Source organism: Lindgomyces ingoldianus (assembly GCF_010093535.1).
Source record: "Lindgomyces ingoldianus strain ATCC 200398 unplaced genomic scaffold BDR25scaffold_14, whole genome shotgun sequence".
Classification (NCBI taxonomy): domain Eukaryota; kingdom Fungi; phylum Ascomycota; class Dothideomycetes; order Pleosporales; family Lindgomycetaceae; genus Lindgomyces; species Lindgomyces ingoldianus.
Genome location: NW_022985175.1, coordinates 1,166,955 through 1,191,468, shown reverse-complemented (window position 1 = coordinate 1,191,468; position 24,514 = coordinate 1,166,955). Strand labels below are relative to the sequence as shown.

Sequence of the window (24,514 nt, the reverse complement as noted above, 5' to 3'; positions counted from 1 at the left end):
TGACATTCTACGCATGATGGCCGACATGGAGCGAGTCGAGCGGGAGCTGCTGGTTGACCCAGCTTTTTTCACCGCCCTGCCAAGTCGCCTACCAGGGTTAGTCGAGCACGTCGAGATTCTGCCCAAGAAGATGAAAGCGACCAACGAGCTGAGCTGCTATCGATACGCAGTTGTGGTCTATGTCAGGGCCCGAGGCCAGCCAGGGCAGGACATTCACTACATTAAACAAGACAAATGGATTAACTTTGCAGAGCGCAAACTAGACCGCCAGTCCCTCCTAGAGCAGTTGCACAGTTCCTCCGCTTTATCTCTCATTACAGTGAGCAACATCCCTTACAGCAAGACTATTGTAAGCCGCTGCCTTCTCGCCTCGCTGGACAATGCGGCATCAGAGACAACAGCTCAGCAGGACTGGCTTTCCTCTGTGCACAAGGAAGCACAGCATGTCCCCGCCCTTTCAGCGACTGACTTGGTAGACCTTGCTGAAGAAGCCGGCTACCAGGTTGAGATCAGCTGGAGTAGGCAGCACTTGTGGAAAGGTGGTCTGGACGCCATCTTTCACCGGTATAAGCCCCAGCATGGAGGGAAGAGGGTGATGTTCCGATTCCCTAACGATGACGCGGATCGACCGCTGCACAGTCTCACCAGCAGGCCGTTACAGCACCAATTCCTGCAGAAAACCCAACAGCAGTTGCAGGAGATGCTTGAGGCCCAGCTTCCTACGTACATGGTTCCTCAGAGCATTACTGTCCTGGAGTCAATGCCAATCAACCACAACGGCAAAGTCGACCGCAAGATGCTCGCGCAACAAAAGCAAAAAGTAACATTTAATCAAGAGATTGAGCGCCCGCAGGAACTGTCAACGACACAACGCAGGATGCAACAATTGTGGGCTAGCGTGCTGGGTATCGAAGCGCAGAGAATTAGCCTAGATGACAGCTTCTTCCGCCTTGGCGGCGACTCGATCGCGGCCATGAAGCTGGTCAGTGAAGCTCGTAGGATGGAGATGCAGCTCAGCGTTGCAGACATCTTCCGTAATCCTACACTCGCGGACCTGGCTGCCTTAGACTACAGCCACAGTGGCAGTACTGCCGAAGACATCCTTCCATTTTCTCTACTAGGCGAAGAGGTGGACGTGGCCAGAGTCCGCGAAGAAGCGGCCGTCAGCTGCAGCGTTGATGTCGGCCTCGTCGAGGACTTATACCCATGCTCGCCGTTGCAGGAAGGGCTAGTGTCGCTGACATCCAAGCGAGCAGGCGACTACATCATGCAGGGCGTCCTAGAGCTGCGGGCTGAGATGGACGAAGAGGCTTTCCGAGCTGCCTGGGAGCACATCTTCCGCTCAATGGCAGTGTTGCGTACGCGGATCGTGCAGAACAGCAATCTTGGCTTGCTACAGGCTGTGATATCAGAGGACATCCAGTGGCTCAAGGCAGAAGGTCTTGAGGAGTACCTTGAGAAAGACAAGTCAGTGTCCATGGGGCTCGGTGATCCCTTGACGCGCTACGCCATTGTCACCGAAGCGAAAGGAGAGAAGCGCTGGGTGGTGTGGACAGTTCACCACGCGTTGTACGACGGCTGGTCACTGCCTCGAATCGTAGATGCGGTAACCAAGGCGTACACCAACGGCATGGTAGAACAGCAACCTGGTTTTCACGCTTTTATCAAGTATCTCAACCAGCAAGACCGGGAGGTCGCAGTGCTGTACTGGAAGAACGCTCTCCATGACTGCCAGGGGGCACTGTTTCCCCCGCTGCCGTCAGCAGTGCAGCAGCCTGTTGCGGATGCTATGATGGACTATCAATGCCCTCCACTTCCCAAAGCACCCTCTGACACGACGACATCAACGCTTGTCCGCGCCGCCTGGGCCATCATCACCAGCCGATACACGAATTCGGATGATGTGGTGTTCGGCACTACAGTCACTGGACGCAATGCCCCTGTTGCTGGCATTGAAGCCATGATTGGGCCTACTATCGCAACGGTACCGGTGCGAGTGCAAGTGGCAGGCGATCAGTCTGTATCCGCCTTCCTTCAGAGGTTGCAGCAGCAGGCGACGGACATGATCCCATATGAGCAGACGGGACTGCAACGGATTGCCAAGATGTCGGCAGGTGCGCAGCATGCCTGCCGCTTCCAGACGCTGCTGGTTGTGCAGCCTACAAGCGATGCTCCTGGCAGCGATCGGGTACTAGGAGAGTGGCGTGGTCGCTCCGAGCTGCGGGACTTCTCGACTTATGGGCTAATGCTGCAGTGCACGCTTGCGGCAGACGGGATACGCATCACAGCTAGCTTCGACAGGCGGGTAGTGGAGGAGTGGCTTGTCAAGAAGATATTGTGCCAGTTCAGCTTCATCATGGAACAGTTGGCCAGAGCACAGCCGGAAGCCAAGGTAGCTGAAATGGACCCGCTCACGCCTGAGGAGAGAACGGAGCTGTGGGCGTGGAACTGCGAAACGCCAGCAGCGGTCGAACGGTGCATTCACGATCTGTTCACAGAGGAGGCAAGGACGCGGCCCGATGCGCCTGCCGTCTGTGCGTGGGATGGCGAGCTGACATACGGCGAGCTGGATGCGTTGTCCACCCGACTGGCAAGCCACCTCGTAGGGTTGGGTGTCAAGCTAGAAGACATTGTCCCGCTGTGCTTCGAGAAGTCCATGTGGACCGTGGTCGCGATGCTGGCGGTACTCAAGGCCGGTGGAGCATTTGTATCGCTGGATCCAAGCCATCCCGTCAGCCGCCACGAAGAGATCTTCAAGCAGACAAGGGCTACAGTAGTACTCGCATCAACACAATGCTCCATGCTTTGGAAATCTACAGGCCCTGCTGTCTTCTCAGTCAGCAAATCAGCCATAAATAAGCTGCCTTTACAGAGCGACGAAATTCATGCTACAGTAACAGCCAAAAATGCTGCGTATGTCATCTTCACATCTGGCAGTACTGGAATACCCAAGGGCGTTGTCCTGGAGCACAGAGCGCTCTCTACGAGTTCCTTGGGCCACGGCAAAGCGTTGGGATTCACTCCGTATACTCGAGCTCTTCAGTTCGCCTCGTACACCTTCGATGCTTGCATCGCCGAGATTATTACTACACTGGTCTTTGGGGGATGTGTGTGCGTCCCTTCGGAGGATGACCGTCGCAACAATTTAGCCAAGACTATCAATGCCATGGATGTGAACTGGGCGTTGCTTACTCCATCTGTGGCACGATTACTAGAACCACAATCCATTCTGACGCTCACGACGTTGCTCCTCGGAGGTGAAGCCGTCAGCTACGGAGATCGTCTCAGATGGCCAGATCTGAAGCTTGCGAGTGCGTATGGCCCTGCTGAGTGCTGCATTATGTGCACTGCGCATATGGTCAGCCAAGACTACGTATCGGGCACTATTGGAAAATCTATCGCCTCCGTAAGTTGGGTAGTAGACCAAAAAGACCACAACAGACTGGCCCCCATAGGGTCGATTGGAGAGCTCCTGATTGAAGGGCCGATCCTTGCGCGATGCTATCTCGATGATGCGGAGAAGACGACGGCGGCTTTTGTCAACGATCCCGCCTGGCTGCTGGAGGGCGGGGTAGGCCATCCTGGGAGGCAAGGCAGGATGTACAAGACGGGAGACTTGGTCTACTACGGACCTGACGGTAGTCTCGTCTATGTAGGCCGCAAAGACGAGCAAGTCAAGGTGCGAGGCCAGCGAGTCGAGCTCGGCGAGATTGAACACCACCTGCGAGAGTGCATGCCTGAGGCCAAGCTGACGACAGTGGAGGTCATCTTCCTCAAGGGCCAGAATCAAAATGCGATGCTGGCTGCCTTCCTGCAGTTAGACGTTGAGATGGAGAGTGCACTTTTGACGGACAAGGAAACTGAGACTAGTTCGCTGGCGCGCGTCATCTTACCGGTGGAAGCACAGAAGCTGGCGGACCGGCTGCCGAGCTACATGGTACCGGACGTGTACTTCGCCGTTGCACAGCTGCCGATGACGGTGTCCGGAAAGACGGACAGGAAACGACTGCGGGAGATCGGGGGGTCGTTCTCAGCCCAGCAGCTGGCGGAGATGCGGACATCAAGTCAGGGACCGAAACGACTGCCATCGACCGAGGCAGAGAAGGCGATGCAGCAGCTGTGGGTGCGGGTGCTGGGAATTGAGTCGGAGAGTATTGGTCTGGACGACAGCTTCTTCCGCCTTGGTGGTGACTCGATCGAAGCCATGAAGCTAGTCGGCGAAGCTCGCAGGATGGAGATGCAGCTCAGTGTTGCAGACATCTTCCGTAATCCTACACTCGCGGACCTGGCTGCCTTAGACTGCAGCCACAGTGGCAGTACTGCCGAAGACATCCTTCCCTTTTCTCTACTAGGCGAAGAGGTGGACGTGGCCAGCGTCCGCGAAGAAGCGGCCGTCAGCTGCAGCGTTGACGTTGGCCTCGTTGAGGACTTGTACCCATGCTCGCCGCTGCAGGAAGGGCTGGTGTCGCTGACATCCAAGCGAGCAGGCGACTACATCATGCAGGGCGTCCTAGAGATGAGGGCTGAGATTGACGAAGAGGCTTTCCGAGCTTCCTGGGAGCACGTCTTCCGCTCAATGGCAGTGTTGCGTACGCGGATCGTGCAGAACAGCAATCTTGGCTTGCTACAGGCTGTGATATCAGAGGACATCCAGTGGCTCAAGGCAGAAGGTCTTGAGGAGTACCTTGAGAAAGACAAGTCAGTGTCCATGGGGCTCGGTGATCCCTTGACGCGCTACGCCATTGTCACCGAAGCGAAAGGAGAGAATCGCTGGGTGGTGTGGACAGTTCACCACGCGTTGTACGACGGCTGGTCACTGCCTCGAATCATGAATGCGGTAACCAAGGCGTACACAGACGGCATGGTAGAACAGCTGCCTGGTTTTCACGCCTTCATCAAGTATCTCACCCAGCAAGACCAGGAGGTCGCGGCGCTGTATTGGAAGGACGCTCTCCATGACTGCCAGGCGACACTATTTCCCCCGCTGCCGTCAGCAGTGCAGCAGCCTGTTGCGGATGCTATGATGGACTACCAATGCCCTCCGCTGCCCAAAGCACCCTCTGACACGACGACATCGACGCTTGTCCGCGCCGCCTGGGCTATCATCGCTAGTCGATATACTAACTCGGATGATGTGGTGTTCGGCACTACAGTCACTGGACGCAATGCCCCTGTTGCTGGCATTGAAGCCATGATTGGGCCTACTATCGCAACGGTACCGGTGCGAGTGCGAGTGGCAGGCGATCAGACTGTATCTGCCTTTCTCCAGAGATTGCAGCAGCAGGCGACGGACATGATCCCGTACGAGCAGACGGGACTGCAACGGATTGCCAAGATGTCGGCAGGTGCGCAGCATGCCTGCCGCTTCCAGACTCTGCTGGCTGTGCAGCCTGCAAGTGATGCTCCTGGCAGCGATCGGGTACTAGGAGAGTGGCGTGGCCGCTCTGAGCTACAGGACTTCTCGACTTATGGGCTAATGCTGCAGTGCACGCTAGCAGCAGACGGGATACGCATCACAGCAAGCTTTGACAAGCGGGTAGTGGAGGAGTGGCTGGTCAAGAAGATATTGAGCCAGTTCAGCTTCATCATGCAACAGTTGGCCAGAGCACAACTTGAAGACAAGGTGGCTGACATGGACCCGCTCACTCCTGAGGAGAGAACAGAGCTATGGGTGTGGAACCGCGAAACGCCAGCAGCGGTCGAACGGTGCATTCACGACCTGTTCGCAGAGCAGGTCCGGGATCAGCCCGATGCGCCCGCCATCTGCTCGTGGGACGGCGAGATGACATACAGCGAGCTGGATGCGCTGTCCACTCGACTGGCTAGCCATCTTGTTGGGCTCGGTGTCAAGTCAGAAGACATTGTGCCACTGTGCTTTGAGAAGTCCATGTGGACCGTGGTTGCGATGCTAGCGGTGCTCAAGGCGGGCGGAGCATTTCTCCTTCTTGATTCATCTTTGCCCCACGAACGTCTCAAGTTGATGTGTAGCAGAGTGGCTAGTACACTTGCCCTGGCATCTCAAGCCGCGGCACCGGCTGTGGAAAGTTTGGTCAGAGCTGTCGTGATTGTCAATGAAGATTCAATAGCGCCTCTCGTTCGACACGCTTCTCAGACCGCCATAGTACAGCCTACAGATACGGCCTATGTTATCTTTACCTCTGGAAGCACGGGAGAACCAAAGGGATGCAGAATTGAGCATCGGTCAGCGTGCTCCGCTATGGTACACCACGGCCGACACGTTGGAATGCACCACAAGACTCGTACGCTCCAGTTTGGATCATATTCTTTTGCTGGGTCGTTGGCCGAAATTCTTCTATCTCTTACCTATGGAGGCTGTGTCTGCATCCCGACAGACGAGGAGAGGGCCAGTAATCTAGCCTCATCTATCTCTAGGATGAAAATCAACTGGGCATTCCTTACTTCAACTGCCCTGGCTCTCCTTAGCCCTGAGGCAGTCCCATCATTAACTACTCTATGCGTAGGCGGAGAACCAATACGCATCTCTCAAATAGCACAATGGGAAGCCTCGGTGTACCTGCGGCAAACATATGGAAGTAGCGAGACATCTGGTTTTGTCTCATCAATAAGACTGAATAGTACGTCCTCGACTAGGGATGTAGGCCGAGCCAGCACGGGTATTTACTGGATTGTGGATCCGAATGACCACAGCAAGCTTGCTCCAATAGGAGCTATTGGCGAGGTGCTTATTGAAGGAGCCATACTTGGCCGGGAGTACATGGACCAGCCAGACAAGACAGCCGCTACTTTCATTAAGGCTCCAGCGTGGAGAGGCTCCTTTGGAGCAAATTTAAGTCACCCACGTCTCTACAAGACAGGAGACCTGGCGAGATACAAGCAAGACGGGTCAATTGAACTGCTTGGGCGAAAGGACAACCAAGTGAAGCTGCGCGGGCAGCGTATTGAACTAGAGGAGATAGAGCATCAAGCCCAGCTTGCGAGCACGGATGTGAAGCAGATTGCAGTCGGGCTTATCCGACCTAAGGAGGACGAAGATGGTATGCTGGCCTGTTTCATAGTCGACGATAGCACAGATCGCCCAGCCCACGAGGATGAAGAACACGCTACGCCACCAACGCATACACAGAGCGTCATACAAGCAATACAGGCTAGGCTAGAGCAATGGCTACCACAGTACATGGTACCCTCCGTATTCATTCCGGTACTAGGTTTGCCGGCGACCTCATCAGGGAAGATTGACAGGAAGCGATTGCAGGAGATTGGAGCCTCGTTCTCGGCCCAACAGCTAGCAAAGATGCGGGCATTAAGCCAAGGGCCAAAGCGGCTGCCATCGACGCAGACGGAGCAAACAATGCAGCAGCTGTGGGCGCAGGCGCTGCACATCAAGCCCCAGAGTATTGGCCTGGACGATAGCTTCTTCCGCCTCGGCGGCGACTCGATCGCGGCCATGAAGCTAGTCGGCGAAGCTCGAAGGATGGGAATGCACCTGAGCGTGGCTGACATATTCCGCACTCCGCGGCTGGATCAGTTGGCCTCTGCAGCCACTGCTTCAACTCACAACTCCCTTACCACAATCCCGCACGATGATCATGTTAGGCCCGTAGAGCCATCGTTTGCGCAAGGCCGACTATGGTTCTTAGAGCAACTGTATCCTGGCTTGAACTGGTACCTCGTGCCGTTCGCTGTGCGCATCAGGGGCCCGCTTCATCTGGCAGCGCTCAACGCCGCCGTTAATGCAATCGAGAGTCGCCACGAGACGCTCCGAACAACCTTCGCTACTAATGGTGGTGTCAGTGTGCAGATAGTTCAGCCCTTCCACCCCAAAGAACTCAACGTCGTCGACATTCTCCCAGACAATCAACTGGGTCTTGCAGATGCCGTGCAGCAGGACCAGACAACTCCCTTCGACCTGCGCACTGAGCCCGGATGGAGAGTATCAGTCTACCGGGCCAACGAGCATGATCATGCACTGTCCATTGTCATGCATCACATCGTCTCCGACGGCTGGTCTGTCGATGTGCTTATGCATGAACTGGCTGCGTTCTACTCCGCCGCGATGCGCAGCCAGGACCCGCTATCCCACGTGCAACCTCTGCCCATCCAGTACCGAGACTTCTCTGTGTGGCAGAGGCAACAATCCCAGGTCGACGAGCACCAGAGACAGCTTAGCTACTGGCTGACCCAGCTCCAGGGAAGCCGACCGGCAGAGCTGATCTGTGATAAGCCCAGACCCGCGACTCTGTCTGGCAAAGCCGATATGCGAACTCTGGAGATCAGCGGCCGGCTGTATGCAAATCTGCAGGAGTTCTGCAAAGCGCACGGGGTGACTCTATTCGTGACTCTGCTCGCTGCCTTTAGAGCTACGCACTTCCGCCTCACAGGCCAGGATGATGCCACCATTGGCACTGCGAATGCAAATCGGGATCGGTGGGAGGTTAAAGACATTATTGGATTCTTTGTTAACATGCAGTGTCTTCGGATCACAATTCATGACGAGAGTTTTGAAGAGCTAGTTCAACAGGTCCATGCTGTAGCGGTTGCATCGCTTGCTAACCAGGACGTGCCGTTCGAGAGCATTGTCTCGCAACTCAAGCAGGACAGAGATCTGTCTCGTCACCCACTCGCCCAGCTTGTCTTTTCGGTGCACTCTCAACAAAACCTGGGACAACTTGTGCTGGAAGGCATGGAAACAGAAGCCATGCACGGCGCAGCAACCTCAAGGTTTGACCTTGAGTTCCACTTCTATCCTCAGACCAATGGCCTCCATGGTAACGTTGTCTTCTCAACGGACCTCTATGCGCCTGAGACAATTGACAACATGCTGTCACTCTTCCACAATGTCCTCCAAGTGTGCCTAAGGGACCCGAAGGCGGTGGTTGCATCCTTGCCGTTGTTGACCAACAGCGACTTCACCAAGCTCGATGCGATGGGACTCGTTCAGGTCAAGCAGACTAATTACCCGCGCGAGTTGAGCGTTGTTGACCTCTTTCGTCAGCACGTCTCTGCTCATCCGTCTAGGATCGCCGTCACAGACACTTCAGCGGAGATGAGCTATACTGAGCTGGATAGGGCATCAGAGCTTCTTGCTCGATGGCTGGTACAGCGCTCGTTCGCGCCTGAGAGTCTGGTCGGCGTGCTCGCAAGTCGAAGCTGCCAGACCATCGTCGCGTTCCTTGGCATTCTGAAGGCCAACCTAGCATACCTACCGTTCGACGTCAAAATACCAGGGAAACGTATGGAAGCTGTCCTTTCGTCCCTTCCAGGCCAGAGGGTCATCTTGCTTGGATCTAACGTACAGCCTCCGGAGGTGAAGCTGAGCAACGTCGAGTTCGTCCGCATTACCAAGGTCCTGAACGATCAGGCGAACGAGGAGTCTGCGGTGTATAGATTTGCTACGGCGGTCGGGCCATCAGCTACCAGCCTTGCTTATGTCATGTTTACCTCGGGATCGACCGGCCAGCCCAAGGGGGTTATGGTAGAGCATCGCGGCATTGTGCGTCTGGTTAGAGACAACAACCTCGTACAGCACCTACCAGCATCGCGAGTCATGGCTCACATGACAAATCTTGCCTTCGACGTCTCAACATGGGAGATTTATGCCTGTCTCCTGAACGGCGGAACGCTCGTCTGCATTGACGCAATGGTAGTGCTGGACCCAGAGGCTATGGTTCAGATATTCAATCAACGCGCCATTCGGATGGCCGTGCTCACACCAGCCTTGTTTAGACAGTACACTCTAGAGTCTTCTTCGATATTCGCCACGGTTGAAATGCTTTGTGTGGGGGGTGAAGCAATGTATCCGCGGGACTATTTTGCAGCAGAAAGAACCCTCACTGGTAAGCTTATTAATTGCTATGGTCCGACAGAGAACACAGGTATCAGCGCGACCTTTGTCCTGCACAAGGAGGAACAGTTCACCAACGGTGTGCCTATCGGCCGCGCGCTGAGCAACTCGGGCGCCCACGTCATGGATCCGGAGATGCGACTCGTGCCGCTAGGGGTCATCGGAGAGCTCGTGGTCACGGGTGACGGTCTAGCCCGGGGGTACACTGACCCACAGCGAGACATTGATAGGTTTGTTACCGTCACAGTCGCTGGCCGGAGGGTGAGAGCCTATCGAACAGGTGACTACGTCCGCCATCGCCCTACAGACGGTCTGCTGGAGTTCTTCGGCCGGATGGATGGACAGATCAAGATCCGGGGAAACCGTGTTGAGCTAGGAGAGATTGAGCACATCCTCCGCAGCCACAGCTCTGTCAGTGATGCAGTGACTGTGCTGCAACAGCACGATGACGACGAGGACCGGCTCGCGGGCTTTGTCACCATTCATGAAGGCGACGCCCTGGCCGAGGAGCAGGCTGGCGCTGGCCCCGAATTGCAGCATGTCGACGCATGGGAGGAGCAGTTCGATGCTGAGATCTACTCTCCAATCCACAACGTTCGACCCGAGACTATTGGACGCGATTTCATTGGATGGACGTCTATGTACGACGGCACGGATATAGCCAAGGAGGAGATGAACGAGTGGCTAGACGACACCATCACCACGCTGCTCGACGGTCAGGAGCCTGGGCACGTTCTAGAGATCGGATCAGGCACCGGCATGGTCCTATTCAACGTGCGCAAGGGCCTGCAGAGCTATGTCGGCCTAGAGCCATCTCAAAAGGCAGTCGACTTCATCACAGCAACCGTTAAGTCTATACCAGCACTGGCAGGAAGGGTGCACATGTATAAAGCCACAGCAGCAGACGTTGGCCATCTAGAACAGTTAATCGCTGCTAACCTTGTTGTCATGAACTCAGTTGTGCAGTACTTCCCCAGTCAGGACTATCTTTTCAAGCTTATACGAGACCTGCTTGCACTTAACGGCGTACGTACCCTCTTCTTTGGCGACATCCGGTCGTACGCGCTGTACCGCGAGTTCCTAGCTACCCGAGCGCTACGCATGGCCGGCGATAAGGCCACAAAGGCTGACATTCTACGCATGATGGCTGACATGGAACGAGTCGAGCGGGAGCTGCTGGTTGACCCAGCGTTTTTCACCGCCCTGCCAAGCCGCCTGCCAGGGCTAGTCGAGCACGTCGAGATCCTGCCCAAGAAGATGAAAGCAACCAACGAGCTAAGCTGCTATCGGTACGCAGTTGTGGTCCACGTTAGGACCCAAGGCCAGCAAGCGCAGGACATTCACTACATTAAACAAGACAGATGGATCAACTTTGCGGAACGCAAACTAGATCGCCAGTCTCTCCTAGAGCAACTGCACAGTTCCTCTACTGTATCTCTAGTTGCGGTTAGCAACATTCCTTACAGCAAGACCATTGTAAGCCGCTGCCTTGTCGCCTCGCTAGACAATGCGTCAGCAGAGACAACAGCTCAGCAGGACTGGCTGTCCTCCATTTACAAGGAAGCGGGACATGTCCCCGCCCTTTCTGTGACCGACTTAGTTGACCTTGCTAAAGAAACTGGCTACCAGGTTGAGATCAGCTGGAGTAGGCAGCACTCGCTGAAGGGTGGTCTGGACGCTGTCTTCCACCGGTATCAGCCCCAGAACGGCGGGAAGCGGGTGATGTTCCGGTTCCCTAACGATGATGCGGATCGACCGCTGCACAGTCTCACCAGCAGGCCGTTACGGCACCAATTCCTACAGAAAACCCAACAGCAGTTGCACAGGATGCTTGAGGACCAGCTGCCTACTTACATGGTTCCTCGTAGCATTACTGTCCTTGAGGCAATGCCGATCAACCAGAACGGCAAGGTCGACCGCAAGATGCTCGCGCAACGACAACAAAAAGAAACATTTCATCAAGAGATCGAGCGGCAGCAGGAGCTTTCAATGGCACAAAGCACGATGCAGCAATTGTGGGCTCGCGTGCTGGGCATCGAGCCGCACAGAATTGGGCTGAACGACAGCTTCTTCCGCCTAGGTGGGGACTCGATCGCGGCCATGAAGCTGGTTGGTGAAGCCCATCAGGAAGGCATCCATCTCACAGTCGCTGATGTATTCCGGCGGCCAAACCTTGAGCATCTCGTTTGTGCTGGTCAGGCCCTCGTGAGTCGGACTACAGAACCGATACCCCCTTTCTCTCTAATTTCTCCTGATGTTAAGCACGCAATTTTCTCAGGGACTATCTCTACTAACACGGGTGCACAATCTCAAACGATTATTGACATCCTTCCCGTTACCTACGCACAAAAAGTCTACATCACTCAAGGCATTGATCTTCCTCGCATAGCCTTCAATTACTTTTACATCGATATAGGACCACAGCTAGACGTGGATCTCCTCAGGCAAAGCTGTCGCAAACTCGTCGACCATTTCCCGATTCTGCGCACTCAATTTGCATACTTCCAGGGGCAATGGTGGCAGATTGTTCTCCAAAACCTCGAGTTGCCTTTCAGTACGTTTGACGTCGATCGACCCCTCCCAGAGGAATCGCACGCGATCTACATGCGGGATACCAATCAGGTAGACCCACTTGGGCTTCCTACATCATTTATGCTTGTGCGTAACAGGTCTAAGGAAAATCGGCTGATTGTTCGTCTGTCTCATGCCCAATACGACGGTGTTTGTTTTCCAATGATTCTGAGAACGCTTGCCTCTATCTACGAGCAGAAACCCTTGCTTCCTGCTATAGGCTTTCCAACTTATCTTGCACATGCCCGCAATCAACAGATCCTGTCCGGTCGTTATTGGCGCGAGCTTCTTCAAGGCTCGCACCTCACCCGGGCTACTGCTAGACTTCGCCCAGAGACACCAGAGGGAGCTATTCCTCGTACGATATCAGTGGAGAAGTCTATCTATGCTCCTTCCCTTCCTGGACACCTGACAATGGCATCCCTCGTTAGCTCCGCCTGGGCGATGGTCCTTTCAAGTATCACAGGAGAAGAAGATATTGTGTACGGACATGTGGTTGCTGGTCGCAACTCTGATATTCCAAATATCACGGAAATAGTTGGGCCTTGCTTGAACATAATTCCAGTTAGGGCCTTCACACTTCTTACCAGAACGTCAGAAGAACTCATCCACTCCGTCCAAGAGCAATACGTCTCCCTGGGGCAATCCGATTCCATGGGTTGGGACGATATCATCCGGCAATGTACAGACTGGCCTGCTGGATCGACGTTTGATTCGGTGATTCAGTACCAGAACATTGCTATCGATCCTGAAATCAATATCGCGGGAGCAACCTCGAGGGTTCAGTCGTTCAACAGTCCTTTTGGAGTGTCGCCCCACTTGAGCATCCTATCGGAACCACAAGGCAATAGGTTGAAGATCATGGTCACGGGCAATACTCACATCATGGCAGCCGAAATGGCACTTCCGCTACTCAATATGCTGGCTGAAACTATCATACAGCTTTCTGCTAACCTTCAAGCACCTCTTGGTTCATATAAGCCATCCCTGCCAGCATCCATTTCAAATGGCAGATAATGCACTTGGCGAGATGTGTCATGCACCGACTCAATCGCATGTCGCATGTTAGCGCGCACTCTTTTTGTTCCAAACATATTTCTTATGTATTAACGTTTGTTCCATATTGGCTTCGATTTTGTCTCTCCCCTTAGGATAACCATTTGTCTCTTACGGAATCGTGAGCGAGAGGAAGTAGTTTTAGTTCAGTATTAAAGTAAAGCAATGGCGAAGACTATTGGGACCACACGTGCCATTCAACCCAGACAGTAAACTAGCAATGTAGACATCCCGGCATGGGTCAGGACGATGACTCAATAGAATCAATGTTGTCGCACAACAGCATGTTACTACGAACATCAGTATTCCACATCTTCTACCATCACATCGCCATAGCTAAACAGTAGGGCGAAATCACTCCGTAACAGGCACTTTAGTTTTGAGCATATGTGGCCGACAAAACAAGACCGAGTGTCTTATCCTGGCATGAAATCTGCTCAGAAGACTAGGATCCAGCTTTTTCAGTCTATGCAGCGTTGTTACATGTACATGCATTATGACTAGTCCCTCTCAACTCCCAAAACGCGCTGTAGCCTGTTAGTCAAGCCCTAATCGTGCAGCGCACTAACGCTTTCCACGCTCTAGCTACTGTTTCACAGCCTTCTGAAAGCTATCTTCCCCGCGTTATCCCTTCTTTGAAGGTCTGAGTTCACTTCCACTTACCTTACGTACGTTGTATCGTTTCCACATATGCTCTTTTGAGTGGCCTGTAGTCCAATCGTGCAACTGCACAGCCAAGTGCATGATCACTTCAACAGCCTTTTTAAGAGCCTTAATAGCAGGAGCAAGAGAGAAGCTCTTGTGTTTTCAAGTGATCAAAGATACCCGTTGATTAAGTTTCTAGCTTGTGAGTGTTTCTTAGTGTTCAAGTCTGTTCCCAACTCATATGCATTATTATGTACTCTTAGATATTAAAATATTAGATGTCTTTAGAAAGAGTTTTAAATATGTAAGTTAAGTCGCTTATGAAACGTGCTTAGTAAAAAGCGTATAAAATAGTGTTAAATATAAAGAAACTGTCTGTACGCAGCAGCAGCGTTACAGTCTAGATACTAGTTATTGCGCACAAGAAGGATCACGTAGCTATGTCACATGATGCTCGTGCGCGAACCTCTGTGCCTGAACATCTAGATATTCCCCTTTTCCTCTGTACAGAGGAAAAGACAGAGCAATAGAACTAGAAACATGTTGCCTCTACCCTACCTACTTTGTACGCTGTGCACACTGTACACTACTCTTACTCTTACTACTTAAGTGCTTATACTATAAGCAGCTAGCTAAAAAAGCCTATTTAACACTAATTAGTAGTTAATTTAATTAACTATAAATTAGTAAGAGTAATAATAGAGTACTTACACTTTATAAAGTACTTTATTTTATTACCTATTTTTAGAGATAATGTACTTCACAGGCGAGTTGCTTACATACCTAAGTTACTTACTTTTGCTAAGACCCTACTAAACTACTCTTTCTACACTAATGCATTCCTAACAACACTACTTAGACGCACTAAAAGAACATTAGATACAGCTTACACTTTAAGCTTTTAAATAAAACATAAAACTCTTAAAGAAACATGCTATAGCTATGTATAAAGTCTTTTAAAAAATAATAAATAACTATAGCACTAGATAACCTTTACAAGCTAATTCTATAGCTAACTTACAAAGGCTAGGTAATAATAAAAAGAAGGTAATTATTAAGACTATACTTAAGCTATATATGCAAGGATTTTCCTTTTAGATAGCATTTATAGCTAATATAGCTAATTCTTTACACGCTAAGCATAATCTAGGCTATATTAGCATAAACTAGCCTAGTATGTTTAGGAAGCGTTATTTAAAGCTTAAAGTAACATTTAAGTATAGTATAACTATAAAAGAGCTTTTTATAAGAGTTCTAAAGTAATTTAGAGCAGGTTTAGCCTTATAGAGAATATTAAAGCTAAGTATAGTATCTAGAATAATAACATATACAACTTTAGTAAAATAAGCTTTATTATAAGCTAAATATCTATTAACTATACTTACACTTAAAACTATACTTACACTTAAAACTTTACTTTAAGCTTTAAATAATGCTTTATAAACATACTAAGCTAGTTTATGCTAACATAGCCTAGATTACGCTTAGCGCGTAAAAAATTAGCTATATTAGCTATAAATGCTATCTAAGAGGAAAATCCTTGTGTATATAGCTTAAGTATAGTCTTAATAATTACCTTCTTCTTATTATTACCTAGCCTTTATAAGTTAGCTGTAGAATTAGCTTATAAAAGTTGTTTAGCGCTATAGTTATTTATTATCTTTTAAGAGACTTTATACATAGCTATAGCATGTTTTTTTAAGAGTTTTATGTTTTATTTAAAAGCTTAAAGTGTAAGCTGTATCTAACATTCTTTTAGTATGTTTAAGCAGTGTTATTAGAAATACATTAGTATAGAAAGAGTAGTTTAGTAGGGTCTTAGCAAAAGTAAGTAACTTAGGTGTGTAAGCAACTTGCCTGTGAAGTACGTTAAATGTGCATCTACTGTTTATTAACACAACTTTTTTTCTTCTATTAAGAGTAAATTTTATAGTATAGCTTTTACTAATTCTTTGTTTTACTACTACTAGGACTTTTGTTGAATGGGCTCTGACAGCTAGCTGCTTATGGTATAAGCACTTAAGTAGCAAGAGTAAGAGTGGTGTACAGTGTGCACAGCGTACAAGGTAGGTAAGGTGAGGGCAACATGTTTCTAGTTCTATTGCTCTTGTCTTTCCTCTGTACAGAGGAAAAGGGGGATATCTAGATGTTCGCGCACAGAGGTTTGCGCACGAGCATCATGTGACATAGATACGTGATCCTGCTCGTGCGCGATCGTTTGTATCCAGGCCGCGACGCTGCTGCTACGTACAGACACTAGCAACTTTTCTTTTTATCTAAAGAGTTGCCTTCTGTACACATTACCTCCCTTCTGCCTGTGTAGGTCTATCTAATTACATTCTGCCTTTACTCCACCCTATTTATTAGGACTTGCCTTAGTGATGCTGTACGTTAAGATAAGCTAGTTGCGCTATGTAGATAGCTCTATAAATAGTGTAGAGTGTTTTAGGCTATTATTGTCTAGCCTTTGTGCGCTTGCCTTATAAGTAATTTAGCAGTGTACAAACTGTTTTGTGCAGGGTTTTGTGCTAGAATAGTGTGGGATCTTTGCGTAGGCAGGTGCGTAGGGAGGTGTATATAATAAGGTCTCCCCTTCTCCTTTACCTTCTCTTCTTTATCCTTTACTCTCTAAGCCCTACTGTACTATTCCCTAACTCTTTTCTCTTTTTGTACAGTGCTAACAGTGACAGATACTCCCGCCTGCACACACACACACACACACACACACACATAGAGAGAGAGAGAGAGAGATGTCTCTCCAGCCTTTCTCCTCTACCTCCAGCGCTGTCAGTGCGGGCGTCTTCGACGTCCTTGTGCAGTCTGGCGGCCTAGGGCGCATCTGCGTCACCCTCCTAACTAGTTCTGCTGCTAATTAGCAGTTTATTTAGCGTCTTAGCATAAATATATAGATCCTTTAGCTCTTTTACTTTCTTTTTATATAAAATGCTAATTATAGACAGGCTAAAAAGCAGCATGTAGCAGCTTTACTATCTTATAATATTAATGTTGTCTTGCCTGCTAGCACTAATCTGCAGCTGTGGGCAGCAAAAGTTGTGCGTTGTAAGAGGTACTTCTGTGCAGTCCTAGTCTAGAGTCGCGGTTAGGTCCTAGCAACTCTATGTGCTTATTGTTGCAGCAGCACTACTAGTGCCTCTTCTTTTATTAAGTGTTGTGTGTTAGCTAACTTCTAGGCTAATGCCTGCGCCTTATGCGTATAGCAGAGCTGTGGTCTGCATTGTGACTACTATACATAAGGGGTGGTGGCTTTTTCTTCTCCTGTATACTAGACAAATAGACTATCTTTCTTACATATCCTTCTTTTCTAATCTTGTAATAAGAAAAATAAGTGCGTATAATAAAAAAAACAAAAGAGATAGGCTTTATATAAAAGTGTTATTAGTCTAGTTAGTCTAGGGCATCTTTGCGCACAGGGTCTAGCTAGTCCACAGATGCTTCTATCTAGACAGAGAGGCAGTTAGTTAGGACTAATAATTAAAAAGCCTAGTTTAGTATTTTCTTTATACATGCATCTACTAGGTTGTTTTTACTATTAATTTACCTAATCTTAGCAATTTCCCTCTTCTTGTATAATTTACAGAGTAACATAATGTTAATTATAAGTTACTTTTTGCTAGTAGTGCCTAGCTTAATAAGGCAATTATACAGAGACCTTAAATCTGTGCAGATTACTACTAGGATTAGTAGCAGTTTAAGCGTTTATATAATTTACTGTAGAGTTGTACTAAAGGTAATTACATTATTAAACTTTTTAACTATTCTGTACAGTTTACTAGCAAGAACACTCCTAGTTACTCTTTTACACTTAGTAGAATTCTAGTGTATAATGTTGCCTAGTATTTTAAAGTAGTTGCTTTACTCTGTACAGTTCTTATTGCCTAATATAATTAAGAATCCTAGCTGTAAGCTAAGGTCCCTGTTATTAGTAAATAATCTATCTGTAAAGATAAATAGCTTTGCATAATTAAGCTGCAATAGTAGGAAGGTAAGACTACGCTTACTATTATCTATCTGCTATTAGATTTATGCGTTAAGTGTGTTAATATTATTATGCAAAGGGTCTGTAGTTTGTATAGTAATAAATAAGTTAAATGCTGCCTCTAGTTAACATATAGATGCAATGTATGCCCCTTTTACATGTTACTTAACATATTATTATGCAGCATTTTTATTCTCTAGGTTAATTATATAAAGGTAGCTTACTTATCCCTTTTAAGTAAGAACTACTGTGTTATGCGTAAGTTTAATTTTTTTGCTATTAAACTTAATAGGCTGCTTTTTTACTAGAATAGTCTTACCTTTTATGTAGAACTTTACCTTTTATAGTTTCTTCTCTTCTTTTTACATAAAATCTTTTATTATAATGCTTAAAGTATTGTCTATCTATAGGCTAGTAATACTAAAAGTGTGCTCTCCTTTATTAGTAATTAAAAGGCAGAGGTTGTATAAAAAGATGTGCATGCGCAGCTTTTTTTTATAGTAGTTATAATATGTCTTAAACTAATATAGTCCTAATTTAGCAGCTCTATATAAGAGTTGTACAACCTAAAGTATTGTATTTAGTAGAAAGCTCTAGCGCATCTCCTTTAGTAGCTTTATGTACAGCGTGCGCATAAGCTTATCTGTTAATTAGATGTATGCTTATGTAATATTGCGCAGTTTAAAATGCATTCTGTACGTAGCTCTTAGGCTCACTCCTATAGCTAAGAGTAGTCTTTAGCTTATCCTCTAGATAGTTAGTAACTAGGTAAGGATTTCTCCCTTTTCTTTGTCTAAGTAGCTAGCAAACACTAGGCAGAATTTTTTATATAGTTAGGTTGTTTTACCTTTTACTTTTTATATAAAGTAGAGGTTAAAAATCTAACCTTTATACTTTATTAAGTTATACACTATAACTTTAAAAGTGCTGTTAGTAATTAGAGTGTCTATCTCTGTGCAGTCTAATTCCTTAAATAGCTTTCTAAGTGTAGTAATTACACTGTCTGTACAGAGCTTAATAGACAAGGCCTAATTATTCTTCTTCTTCTAGGTTAGGAATACCTAGTCTAGACTTTATGCAGGTTTTCTTTGCTTTTTACTTCTTCTAGTATCTATATCTTCCTTTTGCACTAGTGCGGCATTGCTATTCTAAGGGGCTTAGTCTGTGGTAGGCTCTAGTTCTGCCTCTATAATATTCTTATAGGGCTGTTCTCTCTTCCTCTTCTTTAGGGGATCTTTTTATACAGAGATTAGTTTATCTAGGTTATTTATTGTAAGTAGGTTATCTTTCTTCTTTTCTCTATAGTACAGTTTAACCTGTGTACATTAGAGCTTTAGTAGGCTATTTTTTCTTTTAATAATAATGTCTCTCCCTTTAATGCTTTTAATCTTGTATAGGCTAGTCTAGCCTTTCTTCTCTCTCTATGCTATAATCTCTAAGCTAAGGGGGAGGTTAAGAACTTTATGTGTTATAGGGCTATTATAAGTGTTAATTATATAATTAATGTTTACTTTTGCATAGTTCTTTTAAAGTATCTTTATTACTTTTTATATAGCGCTTACTTATGTAATAATGTTTAGTAATAGTAGAGAGTCTAGGTTAATTCTTAGGTATGCCCTAAAGACTAGCAGCGTAGGTACTAGACTATGTAGGCTAGCTGTGTTGTTTAGAGCCTTAACTGCTATCTGCAGGATAGCCTTATTATCTGTACAGTTACCTAGCTTAGTCTTTAGGATGTTAAACGCTTGTTAGAGAGGTGTGTGCGCGCGCTTAACCTTTCTAACTGCCTAATGTGCTTCTACAGGCATCTGCCTACATGTAGCTCCTATAATCTTTGCACAGGCCTAAAAATCCTTTAAAGCAAAGTTTGTACTAGGGTTATGCATAATATAGTCTAGGGGTCCTTAATAGGTGTTAATCTAGCATTTGCACAGTGCATCCTAGGTATCTTGTGTGGACATAGATTTTAGGAATGTGGCAGCCTAAAATAATGTGTCTACATTAATAACATATAAGACATTTCTATTATTAATTTATGCAACATTAATAACAACTTTATAGTTAAAGTAAGTGTTATTTTTAATTATAAACTTAAATCTTTATAAGGCCTAGTTATATAATTAGCAGAGGTAGCAGAACTTCTTAATCTCTTCTAGCACTACAGCATTAACGTTGTGGCTAGCGCTAGTTAGCATCTTCTAGAGTCTCTCTATGCAGGGGTGTCTAAATTAGTAGTAGAGGCAGTAGAGTTCTAATTTAGTAAAGAAAGACATAAATTCTTTCTTACTAATATTAAAAAAAAAGTGTTTTTATTTTTATATAATAAGTATAGTAGTTTTATCTTTACATATAATAACATTTAGAACATTATTAAAGTATGCCCTAAGTTAGTTAGCATCTGCTAGCAATAGTAGAAATAGTGTTAAAGTCTCTAAGATATAGTATGTAACTAGACTAATTAGGTTCTAGATTTATATAGTACTAATTAATCTCTTTAGTGTCTAGCCTTTAAAGCTAATATTTATTTAGCTAGGTGTCTAATTAATTTCTATACATAGGTTCTTTTATATGTACGCCTTAAGTTAGAACTTGCTAACAGTAGAGATCTTTACTGCGCCTATGTCCTATAGTTTACCTTAGTATACTGTACAGTATTAGTTATTAAGGATAAACTGCTTAGCATATTTCTTAGGTTTAATGCTATAGATGTTCTCTTCTATTGCACAGTGTAGATAAGCAGCAGAGGTAAAGTAGTTAATAGCTTTCTTAGCATTCTTACCCTTTTATTTTATTTTCTTTGCATTATGCAAATTATTCTTTTTCTTAAGGTAACCTTTAAAGTTTTAGATGTATAAAGTAATAGCTTTATATAATAAAGTCTTATTATAGAAATCTTTATATAAGGCAACATACTAGTTCTTTGCTTATGTATAGTTATTATAAGAGTAGTTTAATAACTAACATCTTTTCTTATAGCAGACAAAGCACTTCTTTGTCTGCGTGCAGTTGTCTCTAGATTGTGGCCTAAACCTAGATAAAGATTTTCTATGTTATTCTCTTCTGCGCAGAGGGAAGCTTCCTTCTTGTTATGTAGACTTTTATTATGTAGAGTTATATTAGCAGTCTGTGTAGTATGCATTAGGCAGTTCCTAGAGGTATTAGTTTACCCTTTAGTCTATAGTAACTTAAAGTAATGCCTATAAGTTACTAAATAAGGCTTTGCATAAGGGCTTAATAGTAAACATAGCATGTTCTAGTTCTAGTTGTCCTTAACAGGCTTATATAACAGCAGTGTGCAGTAGAACATCCTCTTAGAATTCTGTTCCTAGTGCCCTTTATGTAAGTGTAAGCTTGTTAATTATTATTTTAAGGGCTTTATATAAACTCTTATTAGAGTTCTTTTATTAGCATTATATAAAGGTTATTGTTGTCTAGTCTGTCTAGTACTAGCTATAGTTTACATTAGTGTTAAAGTAACTGCTTAAGGTGTTATATAAATGCTTCTAGTTATATCTAGGGCCTATGTTGTGCATATAGTACATATTTGCCTAACTTTCTAAGATATCTAGAAAGATGTCTGTGTACTAAGTTTCCTAGATATCTAGCTGTTAATATAGATTAATAAAGATCTTTATTTTATCTATAAAAATGTTATATAGTTAACCTATATAGTTGTTATCCTTCTTTTATGCTTTTTAGAATTATATAATTTTATCTACTAGGAGTTTTTCTTTAGCAGTTTCCCTCTAGGGTGGAAGTTTGTACAGGTTGTGATGTGGTATGGATTGTGCAGGTGGTATTGGTGGTGCATACACTACTGCAGGCGGTGGTGTGTACGATTAAGGGTGTGGAGCAGGTGTTGGGTAGGGTGGCATGTATTGTTCGTACGGTGATCAGTGTAGTGCTGGCTGAGGTGTAGGAGCAGGTGATGCTAGTACGTTTAGTGTTAATAGCAGCATTGTGTTTAGTCTGCTTCTGTGCAGAGCCTTATATAGTAATAAAGGTTACGTATAAAGCCTTTCTAGTGCAATTGCCTTCTCTTATGCTATATTGTACAGCTTCTAGGCTTAGGTACCTTTAGTACCTAGCTATAGTGTGATTCCCTTGTCCTCTAGCACTTGTATAAGCTCCCTTTTAAATGCGTAGCTAAGTGCTAAGAAGTCTTGTAGTGTTTATCCTTTAAAATCCTTTATGTACACACTTAAAAGGGTAGCGCCCTTCTAAGTTATTATGCGTAGATTAGCAATTACGCAACTTATGTATAATTAAGTCTGCAGGCTTATTAGAGCCTCTAACATGTTAATCTTGTTATTCTAGTACTCTAGACTAGTCTTGTTCTATAGTGTTGCTTCTAATATCCCTATGTCCTTTGCAAGTTGTTTATATAATAAGAATTATTCCTTATTCTTCCTGTTATTACGTAGAGTTGTTAGTTGCTAATAGGATTTTATTGTAATAGTATAGTTAATCGCTTTTCTAGTAGATCGCGCGGGTACTGCTGTTGTCTAGCTGCTAGGTTGTGCAGCTTTAATAGCTTTAGTGTGCGCCTTGCACTATCTCCTTCTTACTTTGTATAGTAGCAGAGCTTGCTGTGTAATGTAAAGGATTAATGTGCTATTGTCTAGCTGCTAGGTTGTGCAGCTTTAGTGGCTTTAGTGTGCGTCTTACACTATCTCCTCTTTGCTTTGTACAGTAGCAGAGCTTGCTGTATAATGCAAAGAATTAATCTGCTATCCTAAGGGATAGGTAACTAAACAAAGTACCTTATAGGGCGTAGGTACTCTGCTGTTACTCTTCCTAAGGGATAGGTAATAAAACAAAGTACCTTGTAGAGCGTAGGTACTTTATTATTACTCTTGCTAATTTACAGTTAATTAAATTAACTACTAATTAGTGTTAAATAGGCTCTAACAGCTAGCTGCTTATAGTGTAAGCACTTAAGTAGCAAGAGTAAGAGTGGTGTACAGTGTGCACAGCGTATAAGGTAGGTAAGGTAAGGGCAACATGTTTCTAGTTCTATTGCTCTTGTCTTTCCTCTGTACAGAGGAAAAGGGGGATATCTAGATGTTCGCGCACAGAGGTTCGCGCACGAGCATCATGTGACATAGATACGTGATCCTGCTCGTGCGCGATCGTTCGTATCCAGGCCGCGACGCTGCTGCTACGTACGGACAACTTTAGCATTATAATAAATTTCTTTATAGTTAAGTGTGTTATCTAGTTTAACATTTTTTATATCTTATTCTTATGCTTCTATCTAGTCTGTCTAGATTCTGTACTGCTAGTGTTCTTAGATTATGTAGTTTTTAAGTAGGTAATCTTTATTTTTTAACTTAATAGTGTTAGGGAAGCTAGTTATTTTATTAGTGTGCTTTTTACTAAAAGTAGTAAAAAACATAACTTTTATTTTTTCTATAGTCTATCTATGCCTTTTGTTTGTAGTCTAGACCTGTGCTGTAGTAGAGGTAATGTAGCATTTTATATTTAGTTGCTATTTCTTCTAAGGTGTTATTACCTATACTATTTTCTTTTATTAATTATAGCTACTATTCTGCTTAATGTTTTATAGGCTAGTGCTGCACATAATATTAATTAGTGCATAGGTACTATTTAAATAGGCATTCTTTTAGATTTATATAGACTAGTACTAGCTGTACTTGTGTCTATCTAGAGTACTCTTGTCAGATATGCGCACCTACTGTCAAGACAGGAGGAACGTTTGACGAAAAGCGGCTACATAGTACGAGCAATAAGCTCGAACAGTATGTTGCTGCAAATTGCAGCATTTTGCAGCATGTTGCAAGCTGGTCGCGCATAGGGCTAGTGCGCGAGGGACTCAGATCGGAAGAACAAAAGCCGAGCAACACAAATAGAGCAGAAAAAGGATTGATAAATTAACACAATTAATACAATTAATTAATTATCCTATACATTATATCTAAACCTATTATTTATCTTAGGAAGCCTAGAAACAGTGCTTTAATCTAACAATTAAGAGTCTTAGTGCCTCCATTAATACAAAATGGCCACCCAGCCTCCTCGAGACGCGACAGTCGTCCTTCGAGACCACACCGACTACAGAGCCTGGATGATGCAGCTGCAATCGAGATGTGTAGCGCACAGCATCTGGCCGCAAGTGGATCCTAAGTTGACCATCTAAATGATCTCTAAACTAAGAGCTCTAGAGATGCTGCTAATAGCTGAGTTTTCACTAGCCTCTAATGTTAAAACGCCTACGCACATAAACAAGCTATTAACAAGCAGTGTTAGAGCCTTTAAAAAAGCTATTAAATACTATAAGATTAAAGCAAATAAGTACAAAAGTAACAGACATAATTATAAAAGAAAGTAATTAAGCTTTTAATAGATTATTGTCTTTATCTAGTTAACAGTTAGCCTGCATCTACAGTGTACATGCTGTT

The 24,514-nt window shown here is 45.8% G+C and overlaps 2 protein-coding genes across 2 annotated transcripts; one reads left to right on the top strand and one right to left on the bottom strand.

The window, feature by feature from the left end:
• The first annotated feature begins 8 nt into the window (after positions 1 to 8).
• Positions 9 to 13,676, top strand: BDR25DRAFT_368329 (uncharacterized protein). Its single transcript, XM_033697049.1, has one exon. The coding sequence runs from the start codon at positions 14 to 16 to the stop codon at positions 13,409 to 13,411; it is 13,398 nt and encodes a 4,465-aa protein (XP_033548309.1). The 5' UTR covers positions 9 to 13; the 3' UTR covers positions 13,412 to 13,676.
• Positions 13,460 to 14,194, bottom strand: BDR25DRAFT_354715 (uncharacterized protein; the record flags this gene model as incomplete). The annotated part of the gene is made up of 6 exons (XM_033695356.1): positions 13,460 to 13,560; positions 13,627 to 13,766; positions 13,809 to 13,895; positions 13,952 to 13,998; positions 14,048 to 14,064; positions 14,104 to 14,194. 6 exons carry the CDS (start codon positions 14,192 to 14,194, stop codon positions 13,460 to 13,462), a joined length of 483 nt encoding a protein of 160 aa, XP_033548308.1.
• Positions 14,195 to 24,514: the final 10,320 nt, after the last annotated feature.

Bases quoted from the DNA above. Each gene is read 5' to 3' on its own strand.
- BDR25DRAFT_368329 (XM_033697049.1), top strand. From the start codon at position 14: ATGATGGCCGACATGGAGCGAGTCGAGCGGGAGCTGCTGGTTGACCCA.